We start from the raw sequence: 27,373 nt of genomic DNA, 5'->3' as shown, positions 1-27,373 counted from the left end.
ATTTTCTGACTCCAGCCGTCCTGGAAACATATATTTTCAGGGCCCCGACTACGTCCAGCAACTTGGAATCCTCCAAGTCCCTAGTAGCCGCAGGCATCACGATAGGTTGGTTTAAGTGAAATGCTGAAACCACCTTAGGGAGAAATTGAGGACGAGTCCTCAATTCTGCCCTGTCCGTATGAAAAATTAGGTAAGGGCTTTTATAGGATAAAGCCGCCAATTCTGATACACGCCTGGCTGAAGCCAGGGCTAACAGCATTACCACTTTCCAAGTGAGATACTTCAAGTCCACAGTGGTGAGTGGTTCAAACCAATGTGATTTTAGGAATCCCAACACTACATTGAGATCCCAAGGTGCCACTGGAGGCACAAAAGGAGGCTGTATATGCAGTACTCCCTTGACAAACGTCTGAACTTCAGGTACAGAAGCTAGTTCTTTTTGGAAGAATATCGACAGGGCCGAAATTTGAACCTTAATGGACCCTAATTTGAGGCCCATAGACAGTCCTGTTTGCAGGAAATGCAGGAATCGACCCAGTTGAAATTCCTCCGTAGGGGCCTTCCTGGCCTCGCACCACGCAACATATTTACGCCAAATACAGTGATAATGTTGTACGGTTACATCCTTCCTGGCTTTGATCAGGGTAGGGATGACTTCATCCGGAATGCCTTTTTCCTTCAGGATCCGGCGTTCAACCGCCATGCCGTCAAACGCAGCCGCGGTAAGTCTTGGAACAGACATGGTCCCTGCTGGAGCAGGTCCTGTCTTAGAGGTAGAGGCCACGGGTCTTCCGTGAGCATCTCTTGAATTTCCGGGTACCAAGTCCTTCTTGGCCAATCCGGAGCCACGAGTATAGTCTTTACTACTCTCCTTCTTATGATTCTCAGTACTTTTGGTATGAGAGGAAGAGGAGGGAACACATACACTGACCGGTACACCCACGGTGTTACCAGAGCGTCCACAGCTATTGCCTGAGGGTCCCTTGACCTGGAACAATATCTGTCCAGTTTTTTGTTGAGGCGAGACGCCATCATGTCCACCTTTGGTTTTTCCCAACGGTTTACAATCATGTGGAAGACTTCCGGGTGAAGTCCCCACTCCCCCGGGTGAAGATCGTGTCTGCTGAGGAAGTCTGCTTCCCAGTTGTCCACTCCCGGAATGAACACTGCTGACAGTGCTATCACTGCTCCCCAGCCTCTCAGGCTGGCATCCGTGGTCACCAGGACCCAATCCTGAATGCCGAATCTGCGGCCCTCTAGGAGATGAGCACTCTGTAACCACCACAGGAGAGACACCCTTGTCCTTGGAGACAGGGTTATCCGTTGATGCATTTGAAGATGCGATCCGGACCATTTGTCTAGCAGATCCAACTGAAAAGTTCTTGCGTGGAATCTGCCGAATGGAATCGCTTCGTAAGAAGCCACCATCTTTCCCAGGACCCTTGTGCACTGATACCTGGCCTGGTCTTAGGAGTTTCTTACTAGGTCGGATAACTCCCTGGCTCTCTTCCGGGAGAAACACCTTTTTCTGTACTGTGTCCAGAATCATCCCTAGGAACAGCAGACGTGTCGTCGGAATCAGCTGCGATTTTGGAATATTTAGAATCCATCCGTGCTGTTGTAGTACTATTTGCGATAGTGCTACTCCGACCTCTAACTGTTCTCTGGACCGTGCCCTTATCAGGAGATCGTCCAAGTAAGGGATAATTAAGACGCCTTTTCTTCGAAGAAGAATCATCATTTCGGCCATTACCTTGGTAAAGACCCGGGGTGCCGTGGACAATCCAAACGGCAGCGTCTGAAACTGATAGTGACAGTTCTGTACCACAAACCTGAGGTACCCTTGGTGAGAAGGGCAAATTGGGACATGGAGGTAAGCATCCTTGATGTCCAGAGACACCATATAGTCCCCTTCTTCCAGGTTCGCTATCACAGCTCTGAGTGACTCCATCTTGAACTTGAACCTTTTTATGTAAGTGTTCAAGGTTTTCAGATTTAAAATGGGTCTCACCGAGCCGTCCGGCTTCGGTACCACAAACAGCGTGGAGTAATACCCCTTTCCCTGTTGTAGGAGGGGTACCTTGATTATCACTTGCTGGGAATACAGCTTGTGAATGGCTTCCAATACCGCCTCCCTGTCGGGGGTAGACGTTGGTAAAGCAGACTTCAAGAACCGGCGAGGGGGAGACGTCTCGAATTCCAATTTGTACCCCTGAGATACTACCTGCAGGATCCAGGGGTCCACTTGCGAGTGAGCCCACTGCGCGCTGAAATTCTTGACGGGCCCCCACCGTGCCTGAGTCCGCTTGTAAGGCCCCAGCGTCATGCTGAGGACTTGGCAGAAGCGGGGGAGGGCTTCTGGTCGTGGGAAGAAGCTGTCTGTTGTAGTCTTTTTCCCCTTCCTCTGCCCCGGGGCAGATATGAGTGGCCTTTTGCCCGCTTGCCCTTATGGGGACGAAAGGACTGAGCCTGAAAAGGCGGTATCTTTCTCTGCTGCGAGGTGACTTGGGGTAAAAAGGTGGATTTCCCAGCCGTTGCCGTGGCCACCAGGTCCGATAGACCGCCCCCAAATAACTCCTCCCCTTTATACGGCAATACTTCCATATGCCGTTTGGAATCCGCATCCCCTGACCACTGTCGCATCCATAATCCTCTTCTGGCAGAAATGGACATCGCACTTACTCTTGATGCCAGAGTGCAAATGTCTCTCTGTGCATCTCGCATATATAGGAATGCATCCTTTAAATGCTCTATAGTCCATAATATATTGTCCCTGTCCAGGGTATCAATATTTTCAGTCAGGGAATCCGACCAAGCCACCCCAGCACTGCACATCCAGGCTGAGGCGATTGCTGGTCGCAGTATAACACCAGTATGTGTGTATATACTTTTAAGGATATTTTCCAGCCTCCTATCTGCTGGCTCCTTAAGGGCGGCCGTTTCTGGAGACGGTAACGCCACTTGTTTTGATAAGCGTGTGAGCGCCTTATCCACCCTAGGGGGTGTTTCCCAACGAGCCCTAACCTCTGGTGGGAAGGGATATAGTGCCAATAATTTTTTTAGAAATTAGCAGTTTTCTGTCGGGGTTAACCCACGCTTCATCACACACTTCATTCAATTCATCTGATTCAGGAAAAACTACGGGTAGTTTTTTCACACCCCACATAATACCCCTTTTTGTGGTACTTGCAGTATCAGAGATGTGCAAAACCTCCTTCATTGCCGTGATCATGTAACGTGTGGCCCTACTGGAAAATACGTTTGTTTCTTCACCGTCGACACTGGAGTCAGTGTCTGTGTCTGGGTCCGTGTCGACCCACTGAGGTAATGGGCGTTTAATAGCCCCTGACGGTGTTTGAGACGCCTGGACAGGCACTAACTGAGCTGCCGGCTGTCTCATGTCGTCAACAGTTTTCTGTAACGTGCCGACACTGTCACGTAATTCCTTAATTACGGCCATCCATTCAGGTGTCGACTCCCTAGGGGGTGACATCACCATTATAGGCAATTGCTCCGCCTCCACATCATTTTCCTCCTCATACATGTCGACACACGTACCGACACCCAGCACACACACAGGGAATGCTCTGATAGAGGACAGGACCCACTTAACCCTTTGGGGAGACAGAGGGAGAGTTTGCCAGCACACACCAGAGCGCTATATATGTATAGGGACAACCTTACAATAAGTGTCTATCCCTTATAGCTGCTTATATCTGTTATTTTGCCAAATAAGTGCCCCCCTCTCTTTTTTACCCTGTTTCTGTAGTTGCAGGATGCAGGGGAGATTCTGGGAGCCTTCCTACCAGCGGAGCTGTGTGGGAAAAATGGCGCTGTGTGCTGAGGAGATAGGCCCCGCCCCCTTCACGGCGGGCTCTTCTCCCGCTTTTTTCTGGAAAACTGGCAGGGGTTAAATACATCCATATAGCCCAGGAGCTATATGTGATGTATTTTTCGCCAACTAAGGTAAATTCATTGCTTCCCAGGACGCCCCCCCCCCCCAGCGTCCTGCCCCCTCAGTGACCGGAGTGTGAAGTGTGCTGAGAGCAATGGCGCACAGCTGCAGTGCTGTGCGCTACCTTATGAAGACAGGAAAGTCTTCTGCCGCCGATTTATGGACCTCTTCTTGCTTCAGCATCTGTAAGGGGGCCGGCGGCGCGGCTCCGGGACCCATCCATGGCTGGGCCTGTGATCGTCCCTCTGGAGCTAATGTCCAGTAGCCTAAGAAACCCAATCCACTCTGCACGCAGGTGAGTTCGTTTCTCTCCCCTAAGTCCCTCGATGCAGTGAGCCTGTTGCCAGCAGGTCTCACTGAAAATAAAAAACCTATTTAAACTTTTACTCTAAGCAGCTCAGGAGAGCCACCTAGATTGCACCCTTCTCGTTCGGGCACAAAATCTAACTGAGGCTTGGAGGAGGGTCATAGGGGGAGGAGCCAGTGCACACCAGCTAGTCCTAAAGCTTTTACTTTGTGCCCAGTCTCCTGCGGAGCCGCTATTCCCCATGGTCCTTTCGGAGTCCCCAGCATCCACTAGGACGTTAGAGAAAAGGTGTTAAAAGTATTACATTGATAAAAACAAATGGAGTGTAGTAAAGGGGTTGGTATTGGGATCCGGATGGTCAGGATGCCGGCTGTCAAAATACAGACTTGAAAACACAGACACAGAATAATTCCTAATGCCAACTGTGATCCCTAACCCTCCCCAGGGTGCCTAACCCCCATTCCCCCTCCCCGCGGCTCACCTCTACCGGTGGCCCGTGACATCCTCATTCGGGATCCTGGTGCTAGGATAGTCATTAATGTCCAGATCCCAGCATTGAGTTGTGCTGGGATCCCGACCGCTGGGTTCCTGACTGGATCCCCAAGTGAAGTGCTAAAATAAGTGCAACACCGATGCCTTGAATCAACACGGCCAAACCAACTAAAGGGCCCCAAACTTTCCCACATAATGTTAATAAACAATTTTTATAGTAATAGTGCCTTGTTCAATATACAGTCTGCAAATGCAGGGGTTCTTAATCAAAAACAATCCGGTGGAAGGTGTGGGGCCCTCTGAGTTGGTTTGTTATTCTTAAACTACTCATACATTTGTGAAAATTGCTATTCTACTCATTTTAATTAAATCAGTTTAGCACATCTTGTGGCCCACTGCATATACAACTGTACAAAGTCTTTTGTGCCTGCCCACTAAAGAGCATCTACAGAATAGTTTGATATTCATCTTGTGTAGTAAAAATATTTAGTACCTTTCCTGTAACTAATCTTATGGGCCCTACACACTGGCCGACATCACTGCACGATATAAACGATCTCGTTCATTAATGAACGAGATAACGTTCATATCGTGCAATGTGGAGGTACCAGCGATGAAAGATGCGCGGCCCTGCGCTCGTTCATCGCTGGTGCCCTGTCGGCTGTGCATGCAGGCCAATATGGACGATCTCGTCCATATTTGCATGCACGTCTACGGAGCCAGGTGACAGGGGGAGTGAAGTCCAGTCACTGCCCCCCCACCCCCCCGCCGCCCGTTGGGCGTATCAGCAGTTGGGCAGCACATCGCAGAGTCTGTAGGGACCATTACATTGTTACACAAAACAGTCTAGAGTAGTACTTTATAAAACCACAATCAGGTAGAGTGAAGGCTAAATAAGCTAGCCATACACCTAAAGATTTGTTATCCAATCTGGCTGGTTGGAATGCAAATCTAGTAATGTATGGGAGCAAATGACAATTTTACTCCAAAATGCTAGAAAACACAATACAGGTTGAGTATCCCATATCCAAATATTCCAAAATACGGAATATTACGAAATACGGACTTTGACTGAGAGTGAGATAGTGAAAACTTTGTTTTTTGATGGCTCAATGTACACAAACTTTGTTTGTTTAATACACAAAGGTATTAAAGATATTGCATTAAATGACCTTCAGGCTGTGTGTATAAGGTGTATGTGAAACAAATGAATTGTGTGACTGTAGACAATTTGTTTAATGCACAAATTTTCAAAAAATATTGGCCAAAATGACCTTCAGTCTGTGTGTATAAGGTGTATATGTAACATAAATGCATTCTGTGCTTAGATTTAGGTTCCATCGCCATGATATCTCATTATGGTATGCAATTATTCCAAAATACGGAAAAATCCGATATCCAAAATACCTCTGGTCCCAAGCATTTTGGATAAGGGATACTCAACCTGTAATAATAATAATAATAATAATAATAATAATAATAATAATAATAATAATAATAATAATAATAATAATAATAATAATAATAATCTCCTATATATTAGCCCAGATCTGTGACTTTGTGACTCATTTGCCAACACTGGGCGGAGTCACAATGCTGGGCGGAGTCACAGATCTGGCCTAATAGGTTACAGACACCACACAAACCCCCATCACCCCGCCTCCAATTACTGTCCGGCTCTCGCCCCGACCAAGGAGACCGACTCCCTTGCACCGCCCTCCTCACCCGTTCGTCTCACGAGTGATCAGCGGCGAGTGGTGCCGGGAGCACCGACCCCCATGCACCGCCCCGTCCTCCTCACACGTTCGTCTCACGGGTGATCCACGGTGTGTGGTGCCGGGAGCTGGTAAGCGCCGCCCACCGCCTTCCTCCTCTCCTGGCTTGCCTGCTGAGGTGTGTACGCTGTGCAGCAGGAGGCGGTAGCCTCCGCTCAGGAGAGCACAGCGAGAGCAGGCAACCCCCACCCCGATGCCTGCGGCCCATCGCCATCCCTGCCCCCGCCTCCCGGCCTGGCGCAGCCAGACCTGCAGCTGCACGAAGGGAGCACCCGGGTCCGGCCTTGGCCCTGCACAATGAGCTGCTCCATCATTCTCTGCCTGTTGCTGACACAATGGCTGCGCAGGCGGCCCTGCCACTAGATGAGGATGGCCATTACTTATATCCTGCAGCTAGGGGGACATTGTGACATGTGGGGCGTGTACATGTGTTTGCAGCTACGTGTGTGTGTGTGTGTGTGTGTGTGTGTGTGTGTGTGTGTGTGTGTGTGTGTATGTATCTAGGGCAGTACTCTGGTACAATGTAGATTTTCTCTATCCGTGCCACCCCCGCATCGACCCCTCCCCCACCACCTCCGAACCACCTACCCCACCCGCACCAGTTTCACCACAGCGTATACAGACCTCCTCCCCCATCCGCCGCACCCATGTCTCTCCCCCACCCGCCCCTCCACCAACCACAGCGTATACAGACCTCCTCCCTCATCCGCCGCACCCATGTCCCTCCCACACCCACCCAACCTCCAGAACCTCCTACCCCAACCAATCACACAAGTGTGTGTGGAGGTAATACTCCATATAATCAACATATTGCATGCCCAAGGCCGTGCAAGGCTTAAGGGGGCGTAGCCCCTTGCGACGGTGTGAAGAGCACCCGTAGGGCGCGATGAACCACCTAGTAGTAATAATTGGTTAAAGCCATTTCATTTAACCAATTTGTTTGAATGATAGTTTCGGGTTTCTGGCATTTCTCTTTCATCCTCTAGGGGACACTGGAGTCCTATACAGTAGGGGTGTGAAGCCTTGAACCGGAGGTGTGGCACAATCTTAAATTAGCATTGTCTGCACAGCCGGCTCCTCCCCCTTCACATCCCTCAGTTTGAAAAATTGTGCTGGAGGCACAACACGTGGAGCACTTGAGCTCCTGACTAAGAATCTAAAAGGGGCTGCGTAACCCTAATAAAAAGGGGGACAAAGCTACCTCAGGTCAGAGAGACAAAGATCCCTATCTAAGGGACCTGCATCTCTCCACAGGAGATCCTCCATAATCAACAAATAGTGAGTACTGGTCGTACAAGCTTAGGCTAGGGTCTTCCAGTTAGTAAAAGTTTTTTTTCTTTCTTCTCTCTCTCTTTTATAGCTTTGCGGTAAATACTATTTTTAAAACTCCCCTTTATACAAACTAATCAGGGAAGGGCAGAGCGACAGTGGCCGGCACGTGGGAGCCTTAGTGCGGCGCGGGACTCAGCCTGTCTTCCCTGTGAGCAGGGGGGGACGGCAGAGCGGCGCGCTGCACAGTACAGAGACCCACGGGCGGAGCGGAGCACGGGCGCCGCTACGGGAGACGGACCAGTCGCGCACGCCAGCCGGCGGGTCCGGGGCGCGCTGCACAGTACAGAGACCCACGGGCGGAGCGGAGACAGGCGCCGCTACGGGAGACGGACCCATCACGCGCGCCAGCCGGCGGGTCCAGAGCGCGCTGCATAGCGGCCAGAGGGGGATATCAGTTAAAGCACTTAAATGTTAACAGTGCGGCAGGCCCCTTTTTCTATAAACTTACATTTAGTGGGGGCCATGTTTCTTCGTTTTGGCGCCAGGCTGAGGTGAGGGATGGGTCCTCCTCCTCTCCCCCCCCCCACCCCCCCCTAGTAGTGTACATAGGGGAAGGTTAAGGGGCAGACTAGATGGGCCAAGTGGTTCTTATCTGCCGTCAAATTCTATGTAAGGTTTATTAATAAAGGAAATAACTCCCCCTGCTGCACGGCCTGGATAGTGCATGCATTAAGATAGTAGAGTTAGGCAACAGCTCCCTCTGCTGGTGTAATGTATATATACAATATACGAGGATCTCCTGAAAAGTAATCAAACTTTACAAATTATATTTTCAAGGGACGTCTGTTTCAAAGATCCCGGAGAAAATACACAGAAGCAAGTCAACTCTAACATCGTAGCTGATTTACAGTTGGGGTGTGAGGGTTGCGAGTCGGCTGGTGTTTTATTTTTTTGGCCTGTTCCTTTTATAGAGAAAAAGGGGACAGGTAATTCCAGCCGGATCCAATACCTTCGCTTCCGTCATCTCCCAGTCTCTCTTCCTAGTTTAAAGGGTGAAAGTGCTGCGTAATACCCTGGTAAGGGGTTTTAAAAAGAAAAAAACATGTCTAAGGCTACCAAGATCTCAAAGACCTGCTATGTTTGTACGAAATGTAACAAGAAGAGCACGCGGGTTGGCAGCTCCGGGGTGTGCGACTCCTGCTTAGACAAGGACGCGCCACCTGGGAGCAGTGCTCTGGCTAAGGCATGGGAAGACAACCTTGCTAATAGAATCTCCAAGGAGATGGCAGAATCCCGCAAGCAGCAATCGGAATGGGCTGCAGGATTCTCAAAGACGATGGAGGAATTTCTCAAGTTAACGCCGCCCGCACACGCAGAGACGAGTGTGCGCAGGGCTGTTAAAAAGAACTCTTCCTATTATACCAGAATCTGAGGAGGAAGAGGGTTTTCTTCTGGAAACGGAAGAAGGTGAGTTAATTGAAACTAACCTAGACGCCGATTTTCCTGAAGACTCTGCGATCTCAGGTCTGGATTCCTTAATTGACGCGGTAAAAGACATCCTAAGCTTTAAGAAAGAGGAAGTCCAGGAGCCGGAAGATTTCGATTTGTTCGAATCCCAGAAGCCGCGTTCCCCATTCCTAAATCCCTCCAATCTCAGATGGAGGAGGCTTGGAAACAACCTGACAAACGTTTTCAATTTCCGAAACGTTTTCAGGTAACTTACCCCCTACCTAAGGGTGTAATGGACAAGTGGGAGTCTCTGCCGGTAGTGGATGCTTCATTAGGAAGATTGTCAAAGAAGACAATCTTGCCAATTCCTAACGTAACTACTTTAAAGGATGCGTCTGACCGTAAAGCTGACACTGCGTTAAAATCAATGTTTGTAGCAGCAGGTGCAGCGCAGAGACCTGCGATAGTCTGTGCTTGGGTCAACTAGGCCATGGGTGCATGGTCTGGCCGTATTGTACAAGCTATTGAGGTGGAAAATAGCTTAGAAGAGATTACACATTCGAGAATCTGCTTCATACTTGTGTCAAGCTTCTAAGGATATTAGCAGAATAGCATCGCGCATATCTGCATCGGCCATATCGGCTAGAAGGATTTTATGGCTCAGAGAATGGCAGGGTGACCGACACCAAGAAGGTGGTAGAATCCATTCCCTTTGGGGGTGAAATGCTGTTCGGACCAGAGTTGGACAAGTGGATTTCGCAGGCTACAGCGGGGAAGTCCACTTTTCTGCCTACTCCTTATGCGAGAACCGCTCCACAAACTAGGAGAGGTTATTCGGGACCAGTTTACTTCATTTAGATCACAGTCCTTTCGAGCCCGAGGTAGGGGTTTCGGTACACAAGCACGTGGGGGCAGAGGTAGAGGCCGCTCGCAGGCAGCAACCAGAAAGCAGGATAAACCTGCTGACAAGACTGTGGCATGACGGCCTCCCAGCTCACCTGGGGTCCCCCTTGGTGGGCGGCCGACTGGAAGGTTTTCAGGACATCTGGGCCAAAACCTCACCAGAACTTTGGGTGAACAACTTAATCTCTCAGGGATACAGACTGGAATTTCAACAGAGACCTCAGTGTCAGTTTTTCACAACAGGATTGCCTCAGTGCCCTCAAAAAGCAAGGGCACTACGGGCAGCAATTCTCAAATTGCTACAAGCAGAGGTCATTATTCCGGTTCCCGCTTCTCAGAGAAGAACGGGGTTCTATTCCAATCTTTTTGTCGTGCCAAAGCCAGACGGGACGGTCAGACCAATACTCAATTTAAGACTCAAGATGGAATCAATCCAAATTAGTCATTGCAGGCTTAGAACAAAGCGAGTTCATGGTATCCATGGACATAAAGGATGCATATCTGCATATTCCAATCTGGACTCCTCACCAGGCTTACTTAAGGTTCGCACTGGTGGCGGAGCACTACCAATTCGGGGCCTTGCCGTTCGGTCTAGCGTCAGCCCCAAGAATTTTCACAAAGATCATGGCGATCATGGTGGCAGGACAGATTGTTGGGGGTCACGATTATACCTTATCTGGACGATTTACTGATCAAAGCTCCATCTCAGAATCGACTGCTCAAGGATGTTCAGACATCACATCAATTTCTAATTCAACATGGATGGATTGTCAATTTCCAAAAGTCCAACCTCATACCGACTCAACGGATTCAATTCCTCGGTCTCATCTTGGACACGGTCCTATTACGTGTGTTCCTACCAGAGAACAAGGTCCAGGACCTACAGAGATTAGTGGCTCAGGTACTGAGGACGCAAACAGTTTCTCTGCACCTGTGTGCAACTTCTCGGGAAGATGGTGGCGTCGTTCGAAGCTCTCCAGTACGGCAGACTTAATTACCGACCATTCCAAATAAACCTCATTGCTCAGGGAGCAGGCTCGCACTGGCTTCTCCATCGGAGAATCCAACTTCAACCACAAGTACGGGTCTCTGGTCGTTACACAAAAACCTTACAGCCGGCAAGAAATGCGGCATTTGGAATTGGAGGATCCCGACGACGGACGCCAGTCTCAGAGGTTGGGGAGCCGTCCTAGAGGACCATCAGTTTCAAGGACGGTGGACGCTACAGGAAAGCAAACTACCCATAAATATCCTCGAACTAAGCAGTCTACAATGCATTTCTCTTAGCAGAAGACCTAGTCATGAATCAACACATCAGGATTCAGTCAGACAATGTCACGACGACGGCTTACATAAACCGTCAAGGAGGAACAAAGAGCAGGATGGCGTTAAAGGAGGCCACAAAGATCTTGTTGTGGGCAGAAAGAAGAGACATCATTCTCTCTGCAGTGTTCATTCCAGGTGTGGAGAACTGGGAAGCAGATTACCTCAGTCAGGACATGCATCCGGGGGAGTGGTGCCTTCATCCACGGATTTTCAACATGATTGTGAGAAGATGGGGTCTGCCTCAGGTGGACCTAATGGCGTCTCGACAAAACCATCAGTTGCCCAGATATGTGTCAAGAACTCGAGATCCAGCAGCAGAAGGAGTGGGCGCATTAACACTTCGGTGGTGTTACAGGAGGGTTTACATATTTCCACCATTCCCACTCATACCCAGGGTTCTGAAAAGGGTAAAGCGGGAACGAGTGTGGGCCATTCTAATCGCACCAGATTGGCCCCGCAGGAGTTGGTACACCGACCTGCGAGGGTTACTTGCGGAAGATCCTTGGAGGTTACCTCAGAGAGAGGACCTGCTATCTCAGGGACCGTTCCTACACCCGACCTGAACAGGCTGTGTTTGACGGCGTGGCTATTGAAACCCGGATCTTAAGAAACAGAGGGATCCCACGAACGGCCATTCCTGCAATGATTGCCGCTAGGAAGCCGGTCACAGCCAGGCACTACTACAGGATTTGGAGACGGTACATGGCTTGGTGTCAGGAACGGGGATGGAATTCATCTAACTTCCATTTATCGCGACTTCTACTTTTCCTTCAGGCCGGTCTAGAGGGAGGGCTCAGGCTGAGCTCTCTGAAGGTTCAGATTTCGGCTCTCTCCATCCTTTCAACAGCGGCTAGCATCCTTGCCAGAGATTAAAACTTTTTTACAGGGGGTGCTGAGGATTCAACCCCCTTTTCGTCCTCCCACGGCACCATGGGACTTAGGTTTGGTGTTAGAATATTTGAAGTCACCGACTTTTGAGCCATTGACAAGAACAGACCTGAAAGCTCTCTTGGAAGGTCACGTTATTACTTGCCTTGGCTTTGGCTAGGCGGGTTTCCGAGTTGGGAGCCTTATCCTTTAAGAGTCCTTTCTTAGTTTTTCATGAGGATAGGGCGGAACTCCGTACGAGAGCAGACTTCCTTCCGAAGGTGGTTTCAGGGTTTCATGTAAACCAGTCAATAGTGGTCCCATCTTTCCAGGGTCTCACAGATGAGGACGTGTCATTGGATGTTGTCCGAGCTTTACGGGTATACGTACAGGTTACGTCGTCTTTCAGAAAGTCGGACCATTTGTTTGTTCTTTATGATGGGCCAAAGAAGGGTTGGCCGGCATCTAAGCAGACTTTGTCCAGATGGATTAGACTTGCCATTCGGCAAGCTTATATTTCCTGTGGCAAACAGGTTCCGGTTCAGACGGATGCTCATACTACCCGATCAGTGGGTGCCTCGTGGGCGGCTGCCAGGGGTGCTTCCACTACTCAACTTTGCAGATCGGCGACGTGGTCTTCAGCCCACACGTTCGCGAAATTTTACAAGTTTGATACTTTTGCGTCCGGAGAATCGAAGTTCGGACGTTTAGTTTTGCAGGCCACCGACAACACTCCCTCCCTGGGGGAAAACTTTGGGACGTCCCCTACTGTATAGGACTCCAGTGTCCCCTAGTGGATGAAAGAAGAGGATTTTGGTACTTACCGATAAATCCATTTCTCTGAATCCTCTAGGGGACACTGGACGCCCGCCTCGGTGCTGTCAACCTTCTGTGTTCAAAGTTCTTGTTTTAATCAGTTTGTGCAAACAGCGTTATTCGGTTAAGAGTTCTTGGCCGCTGTTTGATATGTTGTACGGTTCGGTTCCTCGCCATGGGCTATAGTGTCATGTTCTATTCTCTGTCACATTTTTCAAACTGAGGGAGGAGGGATGTGAAGGGGGAGGAGGGATGTGAAGGGGGAGGAGCCGGCTGTGCAGACAATGCTAATTTAAGACTGTGCCACACCTCTGGTTCAAGGCTTCACACCCCTACTGTGTAGGACTCCAGTGTCCTAGAGGATTCAGAGAAATGGATTTATCGGTAAGTACCAAAATCCTCTTTATGGTCAATTGCTCACAGATTTTCATTCCAACCAGAGATTTGATAATAAATCTTTATGTGCATGGCCAGTCTAAAAGGTACACACACAGTGAGATCGTTGCTATGCCCGATTTAAACTATGCGATTTACCTTGAACTCCCACAGAACCCAGATTTTGACCATCTATACTTTCGATTTTGTCTATGTACAATTTCAACTAAGTGCCAATTTTGACTATACTTTGTACTAGTCAAGATTGACTTGCCTGCACAGTCTATCTAGCCTTGCTATAACAGATGTCCCATGGGTGTGCGCATTGGGATCGCAAGCTGCCAAACACCTTGAGATGTGCACAAGTTTTCCTTAAGATTTTGACTATATAGTCAGTCTTACAGATTTATTTCACCGTGTGTATGCAACTTAACGCCTAGCTACTATGCCTAAAGCAATAATGTAAAATCAACTGTAGATTAGAGTACAGCCTATAGGAAAAAAATGCCACCTGCAATCCTGCCAGTTACCCAACATGGCTGGGAATGTTTAACATAACCGTTTAGATTAAAAGAAAACCCGAACAAAAAAACAAAACAGGGAACTGGCCTTATACACGCTGAGCTTATTTATGCCACTTACAGATAATCATAGATCAATAGTATTTGATTGATCAACACAGTTTAAAACCCATGTAAAGACAGCACACACATGTACCACTCACCTTGACCTCACCACAGTGTTTGAAGAAGTCGACCACCTCATCAACAGTCACATTATCAATGAGACCCTGCATATAAATAGTGTTGTTTTCCGGTTCCTCTTCAGGTTCCACAGGCGGGACTAAAAAAATAAATAAAATCGGCTTTTATAAATTGTTAATGCTGCTTGAAACATTTATACATTGATGATATGCATTTTACGAAGTAATGTAATATCCTCAAACCAACTGATCTGCTTCTATGGTTAAGTGTTCTATTAAACTCATGGGGAAGGGGGTGGGGTAATTCAACTAGACTGGTGCTCCACAGAAACCTTGTATAATGTGGGCTGCAATATAGCAATACCACTGTTTCAAGGAAAAATCTGCACAAGCAAGGGGTCTATACTAGGTGAGTCATTGACCGAACAGGCCAGTAGCTTCCAGAGCATAACCAGATGAAAAAACCTCACGTATAATTGAGGCCACCTCCTGTTTTATTAAGGCAACGTTGGTTTGTTCAAGTCTTGTATTAAGCATTTTGAAACATGCTTACCAAAATCCAAATCGGGGCCGTCATCCAGAAGTCCTGGCAGATAAAAGCACAAGGAGAAGTTAGTTAAAAGAAAAGACACCCTGCGCAACACAAACATTCATGTTATATCTACAAAATACCACCGTGAGAAAAAGGGGGCTTCAAGGGCACACAGAATGGGGGACATGTAATAACCATCTGGCAGCTTGGTGAGTCATTATTACCTTTGATTAATGGGGATGGAATGACCGAACAGTAAGAATGCTGCACATTTACTACAACCTACTATGAGACGCAAGTATGGTGGCAGTAAAGGGCAAGCTTTTAAGAGGGGGCAAGTATGCTTAGCCATTACAACCAATAGTTTGTTAGTTTGTGCGCCCAAGTGTGTATAGCTTCTGCAGCCAACTGCTTGCAATCAATTCCAGTAAAGAAGAAACGCAACTCTTCCCCATATTACACACACTTCTGTATCAGATTGGGGGTTTTCTGTTGTGTAACCACATAACCATGTATACCCCTAAGTATTGCCGGCCAGACCCTTAAACTTTTTCACAGGTAATTTTACACCATTGTTTCAAGGTAACCAAACACATAATTTTAGCTAAAATCATAAAAAGGGGAAGGGGCATTCTTGTTACACTACCCATTTGTAATACTCAAAAACTTACCACCAGGCTTACTGAAGCCAGCTCGCTCTCCACCGCTGCTGGGAGAATAAAGGTGAAGAAATGAAGGCCTTTTCCCTTTAAAGAGCCATAAAGCATTCTGGGCCACGAAGGGGGTTCAAGGGTACAGAGCCGGCAGTGGCTTAACATGTCCATACATTGCATCTGTCTCAGCGTGGCACTAATCTTCCAAGTTTGTATTTTTTAACTTTATTTATAAGCTCATCCTTAGCATTTACACACATCTAAACAAACCTTTATGTTCAAACAGGTTTAATACTTCAGTGACTGTATTAAGCGTGCAATGCTTAACCAAAAAAATAAAATAAATTGTACTACCTTAACCTCCTTGTAAAATGAGGTTGTTTGCGTCTTAAGAACATAATTTTAGTGTTTAGTTATACCTTAGAAAACAAATTGTCAAAGTCTAAGCAAGCTTTATATTTAAAGATGGGGGGTGCATATAGGTTTAAATAGAGGAAAATAGTTTCCCATATTCCTGTATAAATTAGCACATCCCCAGAAAAGGATAACCATTTTACTGTAGGTTTCCAGACTAGGGAGATACTGTACTATAACATTTTGGACCAGTAGTGATTATGCCATTTTGTTAGTTACCCGAGACAAAGCTCCAATATGTAACAGAGCCAAATTCAGAGCCAAGTAAACACTAGACCAGTGGTTTCAAACTTTTGAATCACCGCACCCTAGAGTATCAGAATTTCATGGCACCCCTAGGTCAAATGTTTCTTAGAGAAATTTAGAAGAAAAAAAAATGAAATGAAGTAAACTCTGCATATGTCATCCTTAGGTTCAATTGTGTGGCGAGGAACAAGATTTGCTTCTGTTTATCCACATTTTATGATTGACAGCCACCAGCATTGCTTTTGCCTAATACATTGACCATGATTGATCTGAATTGGCCCTGGACCACCAATCCAGGGAACCCCTGCAAGTGTCCCGGATGCACCCCAGGGAGCCACGGCACACAATTTGAGAACTACTGCACCAGACTTTTTTCCCTCAAGGATTTCTTATCAATGCTTTGCATGGGATGCCAGATTCAGGTTTTCTACCATTTTAGACATTGCGTGACCAGCAATGAGATCTCACAGGGTTTCTGTTACCTATGCAGAAGTTGATAACCCTGCCATTTAATATATGGTGTCTGCTCTGAGATTTCCATACATTACATATATTTTCCTAATCCTTAAGTGAACACAGCAGATAAAAGAAAAAGCTGGCATAAGACTGTTGGGTGGAAGAGGACATTACCATGCTGCATGGTAGTCTTACAACAAATACCACACCATACATAAGCATTGCACCTTTAATACACTTTCATCTTAACCATTTACAATTTGGTAATTTCAGCTTTCTGAATTTAAACCATGTGTTTACGTAATTTAAATTAAAAAAAAGTTAGTGTAATTAATTACACCTTGTACCATACATTGTGTTATTTTAAATTACAGTATTTACAACATATAATTCTATTATGGGCTGATAAATTAGCAATTTCCTCTCCGAGTCCCACTTTCATTATGCTGCCGGCTGAGTGGCTACTTTTTAGAACTGAAGTGTTTACAACGCTCTCACTTTGTAACCTGTGGCATATAAATTTGACAAAAGCATGTTAAAGGGATTTTCATGTACAACCAATAATAGCAAGAACATAGCCAGACAATGAAAACAATGCATGTATGATTCATGTGGGCCAAAATAAAATGCAGCCTACCTTGTGATAGCTCTGGGAAACATGCAGATTTTTTTTCAGAAAACCAGTTTAAGAAATATATATATATATATATATATATATATATATATATATATATATATATATATATATATATATATATATATATATATATATATATATATATATAATTTTCCCTCTTAACTTAGGTTTTCAACCAGTTTTTAATTTTCTAAATTACAAAAAGTTTACACTAAAACTTGTTTGGTGTGCCATAGCCTTTACCATGCACAACAGAATAGGAAGACTTGCAGCACGTCAATTCATTCTGAAACAAACCACTCCAGTTCCTTCATGTGCATGATTACAGATTCACTAACAGTTTTTAGAGCATGAGAATACAGGAACACAAGACACCTTAGTGGCAGATTTTCCAGAGCTTGTTAACAAAATAGGTACATCATAGAAGTGTCAAGATAAACATGGCCATATACACATGTAAAAAGTACTACCAAAAAGTAGGAGGCAGCATAGTGAAGCTTAGTAGCTTCATTAGATATAACTTCTGCAAAAAGCTGCACAAACAATGCAGTGCAACCCTGTTTTTGGGTAGAGCACTCATAAAAGGAGAAAAACCCCCACAAAGATAGAACTGCAAAGCTCTGTGCAGCTTTAAATGAAAGGAACATACATACTTACACAACCCCTCTTGCTACTACTATTGCAGTGTAAGGGATGTTATATATTGATGTGAGTGATTCCCAAACAAATCATTTAACTTAGTGAGTGTCATAGGCCTGAAAACCTAGATACCCCTAATAGTGCTGCTCTGAAAGGTAAAAAACAAAACCATTAATATGCAATATTGACCAGACATCTATTACGCATTTTTCCAGATCTTCAGTACAGAATGCTGGAGGCCCATAAAAAAAAAAAAACACATCCTCTCCAAACAAATTACAGGGTCAGTTATGTCACCATTTTGATAAATGAAAGCCGGACTTCTATTATTAAATAAAAATAAAATAAAAAATAATAATAATTAGGACAAAGCCATTAGTGGAAGATCTTCCACAGCCCACCATGTTTGTTACAGACAGAAGATTCCAGAATGAATGAAGGGATCATTTGACAGACACTGGAGAGACAGATTTAGCAACAGTCCAGGCATTTCCTATTGGGAACATTCTGGACAGTGGAGTTTAATCCTTATCTGAAAGATAACCTTGAATAGTCATAATTTGAGTTTGGTGGGAAAGTACAACCCACATCACACTCCGTACAAGGCCAGCTTTCGACAGTTGTAGTACAGAACCTTCAGAACTTAAGGCATTGTTAGCCATTTCCATATACCACATTTTATGCTGTCAGCAGGGGAATCACCAAGGGACACCTGTACAGGAAAGTTACTCCTTAAGATAGGCCTGGCCAACCGATGCCTCTCCAGCTGTTGTGAAACCAAGTTCCACCATACCCTCTCACCGATCAGGTGGCAAAGAATGTCAGGATCTGTAGTTTCACATTAGCTAAAGAACCAAAAAGGTTGACCAGACGCACCTTAAACTCCATTATCTCTAAACTGGGGAAGAAAAAATGTCAATGTTAGCTCATAGAGATTGTAGCTTTCCTCTTACCCCATGCCTCCACGTCCTCCCCTACCACCACGGCTCATGCCACCTCTGTCAAACATGCCCCGGCCCCTGCTGCGGGAGTCAGAGCCTTCAGAGCTGCGGCCTCCAGAGCCAGAGTAACCTTGGTGGGGCTCCTGACCATATGAGCCTTTGCTGCTTGAGTGGTCCTGACGATAGCTGTCTGAAAGTAAAGAGAAACGGAAAAGACCATGTGAAAAAAATAAATATATATATATATATATATATATATATATATATATATATATATTTTATATATATATATAAATAAAATAATCTAACCAGTACTGGACTAGCCAAGTTCACATTCCAGTCAGGCACGAACAGCTGCCAGCACCGGAAATTCTGCCCACAGGCCCCCTGTTCTGGCCAACAGGAGAGGTGCGAAAAGTGACCAGTTTGGCCAGCCACTCACGTCCAGGACTTTAGTCTAAATCAAGTAGTTTTATGCTGCTAAACCCTGTACTGCAGGGCGCAATCAGCGCCAAAAAAAAATAAAGATTTTACTCACCGGTAAATCTATTTCTCGTAGTCCGTAGTGGATGCTGGGGACTCCGTAAGGACCATGGGGAATAGACGGCTCCGCAGGAGACTGGGCACATCTAAAGAAAGCTTTAGGACTATCTGGTGTGCACTGGCTCCTCCCCCTATGACCCTCCTCCAAGCCTCAGTTAGGACACTGTGCCCGGAAGAGCTGACACAATAAGGAAGGATTTTGAATCCCGGGTAAGACTCATACCAGCCACACCGTATAACTAGTGATAGGAACCCCGGTTAACAGTATGATAACAATGGAACCTCTGAATAGATGGTTCGCAATAACAACCCGATTTGTGTAACAATAACTATTTACAAGTATTGCAGACAATCCGCACTTGGGATGGGCGCCCAGCATCCACTACGAGAAATATATATATATATATATATATATATATATATATATATATATATATATATACACACACACACACACATACATATACACACACATACATATACATATATATACATATACATATATACACATACACACAAATCCACAGAAGGGGCCGCTTCTCACTTTCATTAGTATAGAATGCTGGTGCTCGGTCAGTGCAATGATATAGAAAGTTCCAAGAATAACCACCAGAGGGATTAGACCCAGAAAAACCGGCACACTGCTTGAATGCAAAAATTACTTTTTACTGATTGCATGGAATGCTAAGTATCAATTGATTCACTTTATATGCTGCTATCATCATGTGTGCCATATGCTTGCTGCCTTTTTAAACAGTCGTGTTCATTCTGCAATCAGTAAAAAGTAATTTTTGCATTCAAGCAGTGTGCCGGTTTTTCTGGGTCTAATCCCTCTGGTGGTTATTCTTGGAACACACACATATATATATGTAATTTTTGCATTCAAGCAGTGTGCCTATATATATATATATATATATATATATATATATATATATATATATATATATATATATATATATATATATATATATATATATTCACTAGTAACTTTTTATCGAGCACGTGTCTACTCCCTATTCTGCTATATACATTATTGATATATATATATCAATACACATGTATTTATATCACAATTTGCCTCTGAAAAACTGTCAATATGGTACATATATATACATATTCTTTTTCAGCTAAAATGATGCTGCTATCCTTTAATCAAGAAAACTGACATCTAAGTGAATGCTCCACAAAAGACTATGGATATACCAATAGTAAATCGATCCGGAACGGCATATGACTCTCAACATGATCTTTTCAATCATCAGCATCTATATGATTAACTCTTCCTGTTTCCATGGCAATCATACTGCATTCCACTTGAGTCCTCCCAAAAATGGCGGTGCGTCTCACCGCGTATCACATATAATATACAAATCACAGCTTTATCACACTCAAACACCAGATCACCAAATATCACTAGACTGCCTCTTCTTTAAATATAAATATATAATTCTATAGTTATATATTGCACCATTTCTTCACTACTGTTCATGCTTTAACACTTCCTTGTTTACAAGGGAAGTGACGTCACTACTACGGCGGTGCGTTCCACCGCTTCTCTACACTATTCACCCTTATTCATTCTTGGGTTTATGGCACGGAGTCCTTATGCTAACTATCAACACGGTTTTTTAAAACATGCTTGTTTCTCCATTGCTTTGGGAAATATACTCTACGGCATTCCGTAACTTTCCAATATGGCGGTGCGTTCCACCGCGGCCATTTTACAATGGTGCGTTCCAAATGCGTTCCACCGCCGTTGGCTCACGCGGTGAAGCTTTTATAGCTTGTTTTATAAAATTTGCAAATTTTCACATAACATATAAATACCCTTTCACTCTGGACCTTGTTATTAAGTTCACTACTGGATGAATTACCTATTCTAAGTTTATCTCATACTGACTCAGGAGCACAGGAAGTGAGGTCATAACTAATGGACATTAGGAACCACTCTCCTTTGGTATAAATAGGACCTCCTGACTCACTGTTGTTATCCCCATGATGAAGTCCAACTACTGACGGACGAAACGCGTTGGGACGCTTTGCAAATATCCAATTTATGGACAGATAAGCTTTATATGATTTTATTTCTTGTACGTGTGTCATTCAGCCATTTTTATATTATTGTACAGGTTGAGTCTCCCTTATCCAAAATGCTTGGGACCAGAAGTATTTTGGATATGGGATTTTTCCGTATTTTGGAATAATTGCATACCATAATGAGATATCATGGTGATGGGACCTAAATCTAAGCACAGAAGGCATTTATGTTACATATACACCTTATACACACAGCCTGAAGGTCATTTTAACCAATATTTTTTTATAACTTTGTGCATTAAACAAAGTGTGTCTACATTCACACAATTCATTTATGTTTCATATACACCTTATACACACAGCCTGAAGGTCATTTAATACAAGATTTTTAATAACTTTGTGTATTAAGCAAAGTTTGTGTACATTGAGCCATCAGAAAACAAAGGTTTCACTATCTCACTCTCACTCAAATTCCGTATTTCGGAATATTCCGTATTTCGGAATATTTGGATATGGGATACTCAACCTGTATTAAATTTATGTTTTTAAATTTTACACTGATGTGGCTAAGAAATATTCATTAATGGGAAATTGCTAAATCCCTAATTATGCCGCTCTGATCCAGACAGTGTTTATGTGATATGTTTTATGAATGGTACACACTATGTTTTGCTTTGTTTCTATTTCCATGTACTGAATCCAAATGATGGATGACAGATCATTGCATATATAAATCAGATAAGTGATCAAGTCAAACCTACCACCTCACCTTATCAGTGTTCACCTTTTATATAATTTTGAAATAACACATTTTGGCGCTTGTGTTCTCCTCTTCATACATACATACACACACACATATATATACATATATATACATACATACATATACACATATATATACACATATACATATATATATATATATATATATATATATATATATATATATACACATATATATATATATATATATATATATATATATATATATATATATATATATATATATATACACACACACACACTGCGCCTAATTTGTGCCCCCCCTCTCTTTTTAACCCTTTTCTGTAGTGCAGGACTGCAGGGGAGAGCCAGGGAGCGATCCCTCCAGCAGAGCTGTGAGGGAAAATGGCGCCAGTGTGCTGAGGGAGATGGCTCCGCCCCTTTTTCGGTGGGCTTTCTCCCGCTATTTTATCGTTTCTGGCAGGGGTTAATATACACCTATATAGCCTCTGGGGCTATATATGGTGTTAGTTTTGCCAGCCAAGGTGTTATTATTGCTGCTCAGGGTGCCCCCCCCCCCAGCGCCCTGCACCCATCAGTGACCGCAGTGTGTGGTGTGCATGAGGAGCAATGGCGCACAGCTGCAGTGCTGTGCGCTACCTTGGAGAAGACAGAAGTCTTCAGCCGCCGATTTTCCGGACCACCTTCTTGTTTCTGGCTCTGTAAGGGGGACGGCGGCGCGGCTCCGGGAACGGACGACGAGGTCGGGTCCTGTGTTCGATCCCTCTGGAGCTAATGGTGTCCAGTAGCCTAAGAAGCCCAAGCTACCACCACTTAGGGTAGGTTCGCTTCTTCTCCCCTTAGTCCCTCGCTGCAGTGAGCCTGTTGCCAGCAGGTCTCACTGAAAATAAAAAAACCTAAACTATACTTTCTTCTAGGAGCTCAGGAGAGCCCCTAGTGTGCATCCAGCTCAGCCGGGCACAGAAATCTAACTGAGGCTTGGAGGAGGGTCATAGGGGGAGGAGCCAGTGCACACCAGATAGTCCTAAAGCTTTCTTTAGATGTGCCCAGTCTCCTGCGGAGCCGTCTATTCCCCATGGTCCTTACGGAGTCCCCAGCATCCACTAGGACGTCAGAGAAAACTGCATATCACCCAATCTAAAGAGACAGGCGATATGACATTATTGGTGCCCATTAAACTACTGAATTGCCATTTCATTTGAATCACACTTCATAATTTTACAGTTAACTGTACTGCATTGCAGTTGCATCTATCAATCAACATTGAGCCAAGATTCATTAACTAAATGCTGAGGGTAGACTGCATAGTCAAAATCACTTACTTTGCTGACCATAGCCACTGCTTTGTTGGCCATACTGGCTCGGGGGCTGACTGCCATAGGATGAAGATGGAGGTGGGTAGCTTGTGGGAGGAGGTTGCTGTTGCTGCTGTTGTTGCTGCTGCTGTTGGTAGCTGCTTTGCTGGCCATAGCCACTCTGCTGCCCATAGCTACTTGGCTGGCTGTAGCTGCTCTGCTGGGAGTAGGAGCTCTGTTGGCCATAGGTGTTCTGCTGAGTGTAGGAGCTAGGCTGAGAATAGGAGCTCTGATCATAACTGGATGGCTGGGAGGTTGAATAGCTGAAAAAACAATAAAAAAAACAAAACCAAAGTGTTACTTGTAGGGTTCCTTAGTTAGTTAACCCTTTTCAGCACAGACGAGGGGATGCGGTTACATGGCCAGCGCATGGGATCCCGGTGGTCGGCACACAGACACCAGGATCCCAAAGACTGGCAAAGCCGCTGGCCACAATACCATCTTACAAGGGCCATTTCCAATTGTGGGTGTCCACCCATAAAGTGGGAATAGAACCTGTGGTAAGCCTACAAGGTTTATGTACAAATCAGATTTTCTTCTTTATTTTTATTTAATTTATTGGTATATAACATCTCACAGCCTTACTGTAGCTGGGGTGTGTTGGTCTGTCTCCCTCTCACATAAAGGGCAGGCTTGCAAATGTATTACTTGTCTGTGAATATGGGTAAACACAAATTATGCACTGTGTCACACCAGATTCTCTCCCTTGAGATCAGATTCTGTATCCTGTGAACAATGCAGCCAATCTTCACAACTCAGGGGGCTGGGCCTTCCCGTCTCAGTGCCATTAAAACTGTGATGTCTGATGTGTCATCACAACTCACCGCTAATGCTAAAAAAAAAAAAAAAAAAAAAAAAACTCAGCTACTACAGCAGGCCGATGCAGACCTGGCTGCCAGGGCAGATGTTACACAGCCACCCCTCTAACTCGGGACCACAAAAGCATGGTTTATCTGCCTTACTTTCTGATTCAGATGATACAGGAACCATCACACATCTCTCTATATCTACCTTCCAAGAAAGTCAATCCACTCAATTCTAGCTATTAAGATTCCTTGAACGTGTAACCAGCTTGACTAATGGGTGGTGTTGATCTGCATCATGAGAGTCAGAAAAGTCTCCAGTTTCCTATCAATCGGGTTCTTTAACAAGGCCGAATTTTGAATAGGCAAGAGGTGGCTACTCCCACTTGGCCCTGTCGGCAACAGGAAGTGGGTAGAAGGCAGATATAGATGTTTGGAAATCACAAAATGTTTGTTCGGATGAGTCCATACCTCCGCTAAAATGGTCCTCTAACCGAGCAGACGTATGGAACTTGACAACCTCCTTCTGTCTCTTAACCTGGGTGTCAGACTTAGAGGTATGATCAGAATCCTTCATCAGAACACAGAACGGACCGCCTTAATAAAGGCCTCAACGTCCACCTGCAACAGAGTTCTCCGGTACTGAGGAGGAGCCAACCTCAGAGGAGACATCCTCCTGATCAGAGTAAAACTCCGAATTAGAGGCAATACCAGAGCGAGTTAGAGAGCTGTCACACCTAGTGGAAAGACAATTCTTGTCCAGTATCCTTTGAAAAGTGGACACACGTGTCAAACACAGCACAGACTGAGACAATGTTTGAAGCCAGGGAGGTTCAGCTGCAGCTGTGTACAAAGTAGCCTACGTACAAATCACAGGGGCTGCCTGGTCCACCGCAGTAGGAAAATAAGATTTTACTCACCGGTAAATCTATTTCTCGTAGTCCGTAGTGGATGCTGGGACTCCGTAAGGACCATGGGGATTAGCGGCTCCGCAGGAGACTGGGCACAACTAAAGAAAGCTTTAGGACTACCTGGTGTGCACTGGCTCCTCCCACTAAGACCCTCCTCCAGACCTCAGTTAGGATACTGTGCCCGGAAGAGCTGACACAATAAGGAAGGATTTTGAATCCTGGGTAAGACTCATACCAGCCACACCGTATAACTCGTGATACTATACCCAGTTAACAGTATGAAATATAACAGCCTCTCAACAGATGGCTCAACAATAACCCTTTAATTAGGCAATAACTATAAACAAGTATTGCAGACAATCCGCACTTGGGATGGGCGCCCAGCATCCACTACGGACTACGAGAAATAGATTTACCGGTTAGTAAAATCTTTTTTTCTCTGACGTCCTAAATGGATGCTGGGACTCCGTAAGGACCATGGGGATTATACCAAAGCTCCCAAACGGGCAGGAGAGCGCGGATCACTCTGCAGCACCGAATGAGCAAACTCTAGGTCCTCCTCGGCCAGGGTATCAAACTTGTAGACTCTTACAAAAATGTTTTAACCCGACCAAGTAACGGCTCGGCAAAGTTGTAAAGCAGAAACCCCTCGGGCAGCCGCCCAAGAAGAGCCCACTTTCCTCGTGGAATGGGCTTTTACAGATTTAGGGTGCGGCAGTCCAGCCGCAGAATGTGCAAGTTGAACCGTGCTACAGATCCAGCGAGCAATCGTCTGCTTAGAAGCAGGAGCACCCAGCTTGTTGGGTGCATACAGGAGAAATAGAGAGTCAGTTTTCCTGACTCCAGCTGTCCTGGAAACATACTTTTCAGGGCCCTAACTACATCCAGTAACTTGGAATCCTCCAAGTCCCAAATAGCCGCAGGCACCACAATAGGTTGGTTCACATGAAAAACTGATACCACCTTAGGAAGGAATTGGGAACGAGTCCTCAATTCCACCTTATCCATATAAAATACAGATAAGGGCTTTTGTATGACAAAAAGCCGCCAATTCTGATACACGCCTGGCCGACGCCAAGGCCCACAGAATGACCACTTTCCACGTGAGGTATTATAGCTCCACGGATTTAAGTGGCTCAACCCAATGCGACTTCAGGAAATCCAACACCACGTTGAGATCCCACGGTGCCACTGGAGGCACAAATGGGGGCTGACTATGCAGCACTCCCTTAACAAAAGTCTGAACTTCAGGCAGTGAAGCCAGTTAAATTTTGGAAGAAAATCGATAGAGCCGAAATCTGGACCTTAATGGAACCCAATTTTAGGCCCATAGTCACCTGACTGTAGGAAGTGCAGAAATCGACCTAGCTGAAATTCCTCCTTTGGGGCCTTCCTGGCCTCACAGTACGCAACATATTTCCGCCATATGCGGTGATAATGGTTTGCGTTAACTTCTTTCCTAGCTTTAAATAGCGTAGGGATAACTTCCTCCGGAATTCCCTTTTCCTTAAGGATCCGGCGTTCAACCGCCATGCCGTCAACGCAGCCGCGGTACGTCTTGGAACAGACAGGCCCCCTGCTGCAGCAGGTCCTGTCTGAGCGGCAGAGGCCATGGGTCCTCAGATCATTTCTTGGAGTTCTGGTTACCAAGCTCTTCTTGGCCAACCCGGAACAATGAGTATAGTTCTTACTCCTCTCATTATTCTCATTACCCTGGGTAAGAGAGGCAGAGAAGGGAACACATACACCGACTGGGGGTGGTCTTCTGTATACCGGCGGTCGGGCTCCCGGCGCTCAGTATACCGGCGCCGGGAGCCCGACCGCCGGCATACCGACACTTATTTTCCCTCGTGGGGGTCCACGACCCCCATAGAGGGAGAATAAAATAGTGTGGCGCGCGTAGCGCGCCACCGTGCCCGTAGCGTGGCGAGCGCAGCGAGCCCGCAAGGGGCTCATTTGCGCTCGCCACACTGTCGGTCAGCCGGCGGTCGGGCTCCCGGCGCCGGTATGCTGGGCGCCGGGAGCCCGACCGCCGGCCAGCCGTAGTGAACCCCCGACTGGTACACCCACTGTGTTACCAGAGCGTCCACAGCTATCGCCTGAGGGTCCTTGACCTGGCGCAATATCTTTGTAACTTTTAGTTGAGGCAGGACGCCATCATGTCCACCTGTGTCCTTTCCCAACGGTGTACAATCATTTGGAAGACTTCTGGATGAAGTCCC

General features: G+C 45.7%; 1 protein-coding gene across 4 annotated transcripts in view; it reads right to left on the bottom strand.

Moving 5' to 3' along the window:
- Window positions 1-27,373, bottom strand: part of EWSR1 (EWS RNA binding protein 1) — a 150,442-nt gene that overhangs the window by 51,200 nt on the left and 71,869 nt on the right. For 2 of the 4 annotated variants that reach the window (XM_063913331.1, XM_063913333.1), the window contains 5 exons: window positions 23,405-23,700; window positions 18,771-18,948; window positions 15,444-15,481; window positions 14,794-14,826; window positions 14,262-14,380 (listed from right to left, as the gene is read on the bottom strand). In XM_063913331.1, the coding sequence (XP_063769401.1) occupies window positions 14,262-14,380; window positions 14,794-14,826; window positions 15,444-15,481; window positions 18,771-18,948; window positions 23,405-23,700 (664 nt within the window). Of the gene's footprint in view, window positions 1-14,261; window positions 14,381-14,793; window positions 14,827-15,443; window positions 15,482-18,770; window positions 18,949-23,404; window positions 23,701-27,373 lie in introns of those variants that run through there. The other 2 variants (XM_063913332.1, XM_063913334.1) reach the window with 2 other exon arrangements.

Source organism: Pseudophryne corroboree, chromosome 1 (genome assembly GCF_028390025.1).
Source record: "Pseudophryne corroboree isolate aPseCor3 chromosome 1, aPseCor3.hap2, whole genome shotgun sequence".
Taxonomy (NCBI): domain Eukaryota; kingdom Metazoa; phylum Chordata; class Amphibia; order Anura; family Myobatrachidae; genus Pseudophryne; species Pseudophryne corroboree.
Note: the sequence above shows the minus strand (reverse complement) of the source record. Positions and strands in the feature narration are given on the sequence as shown.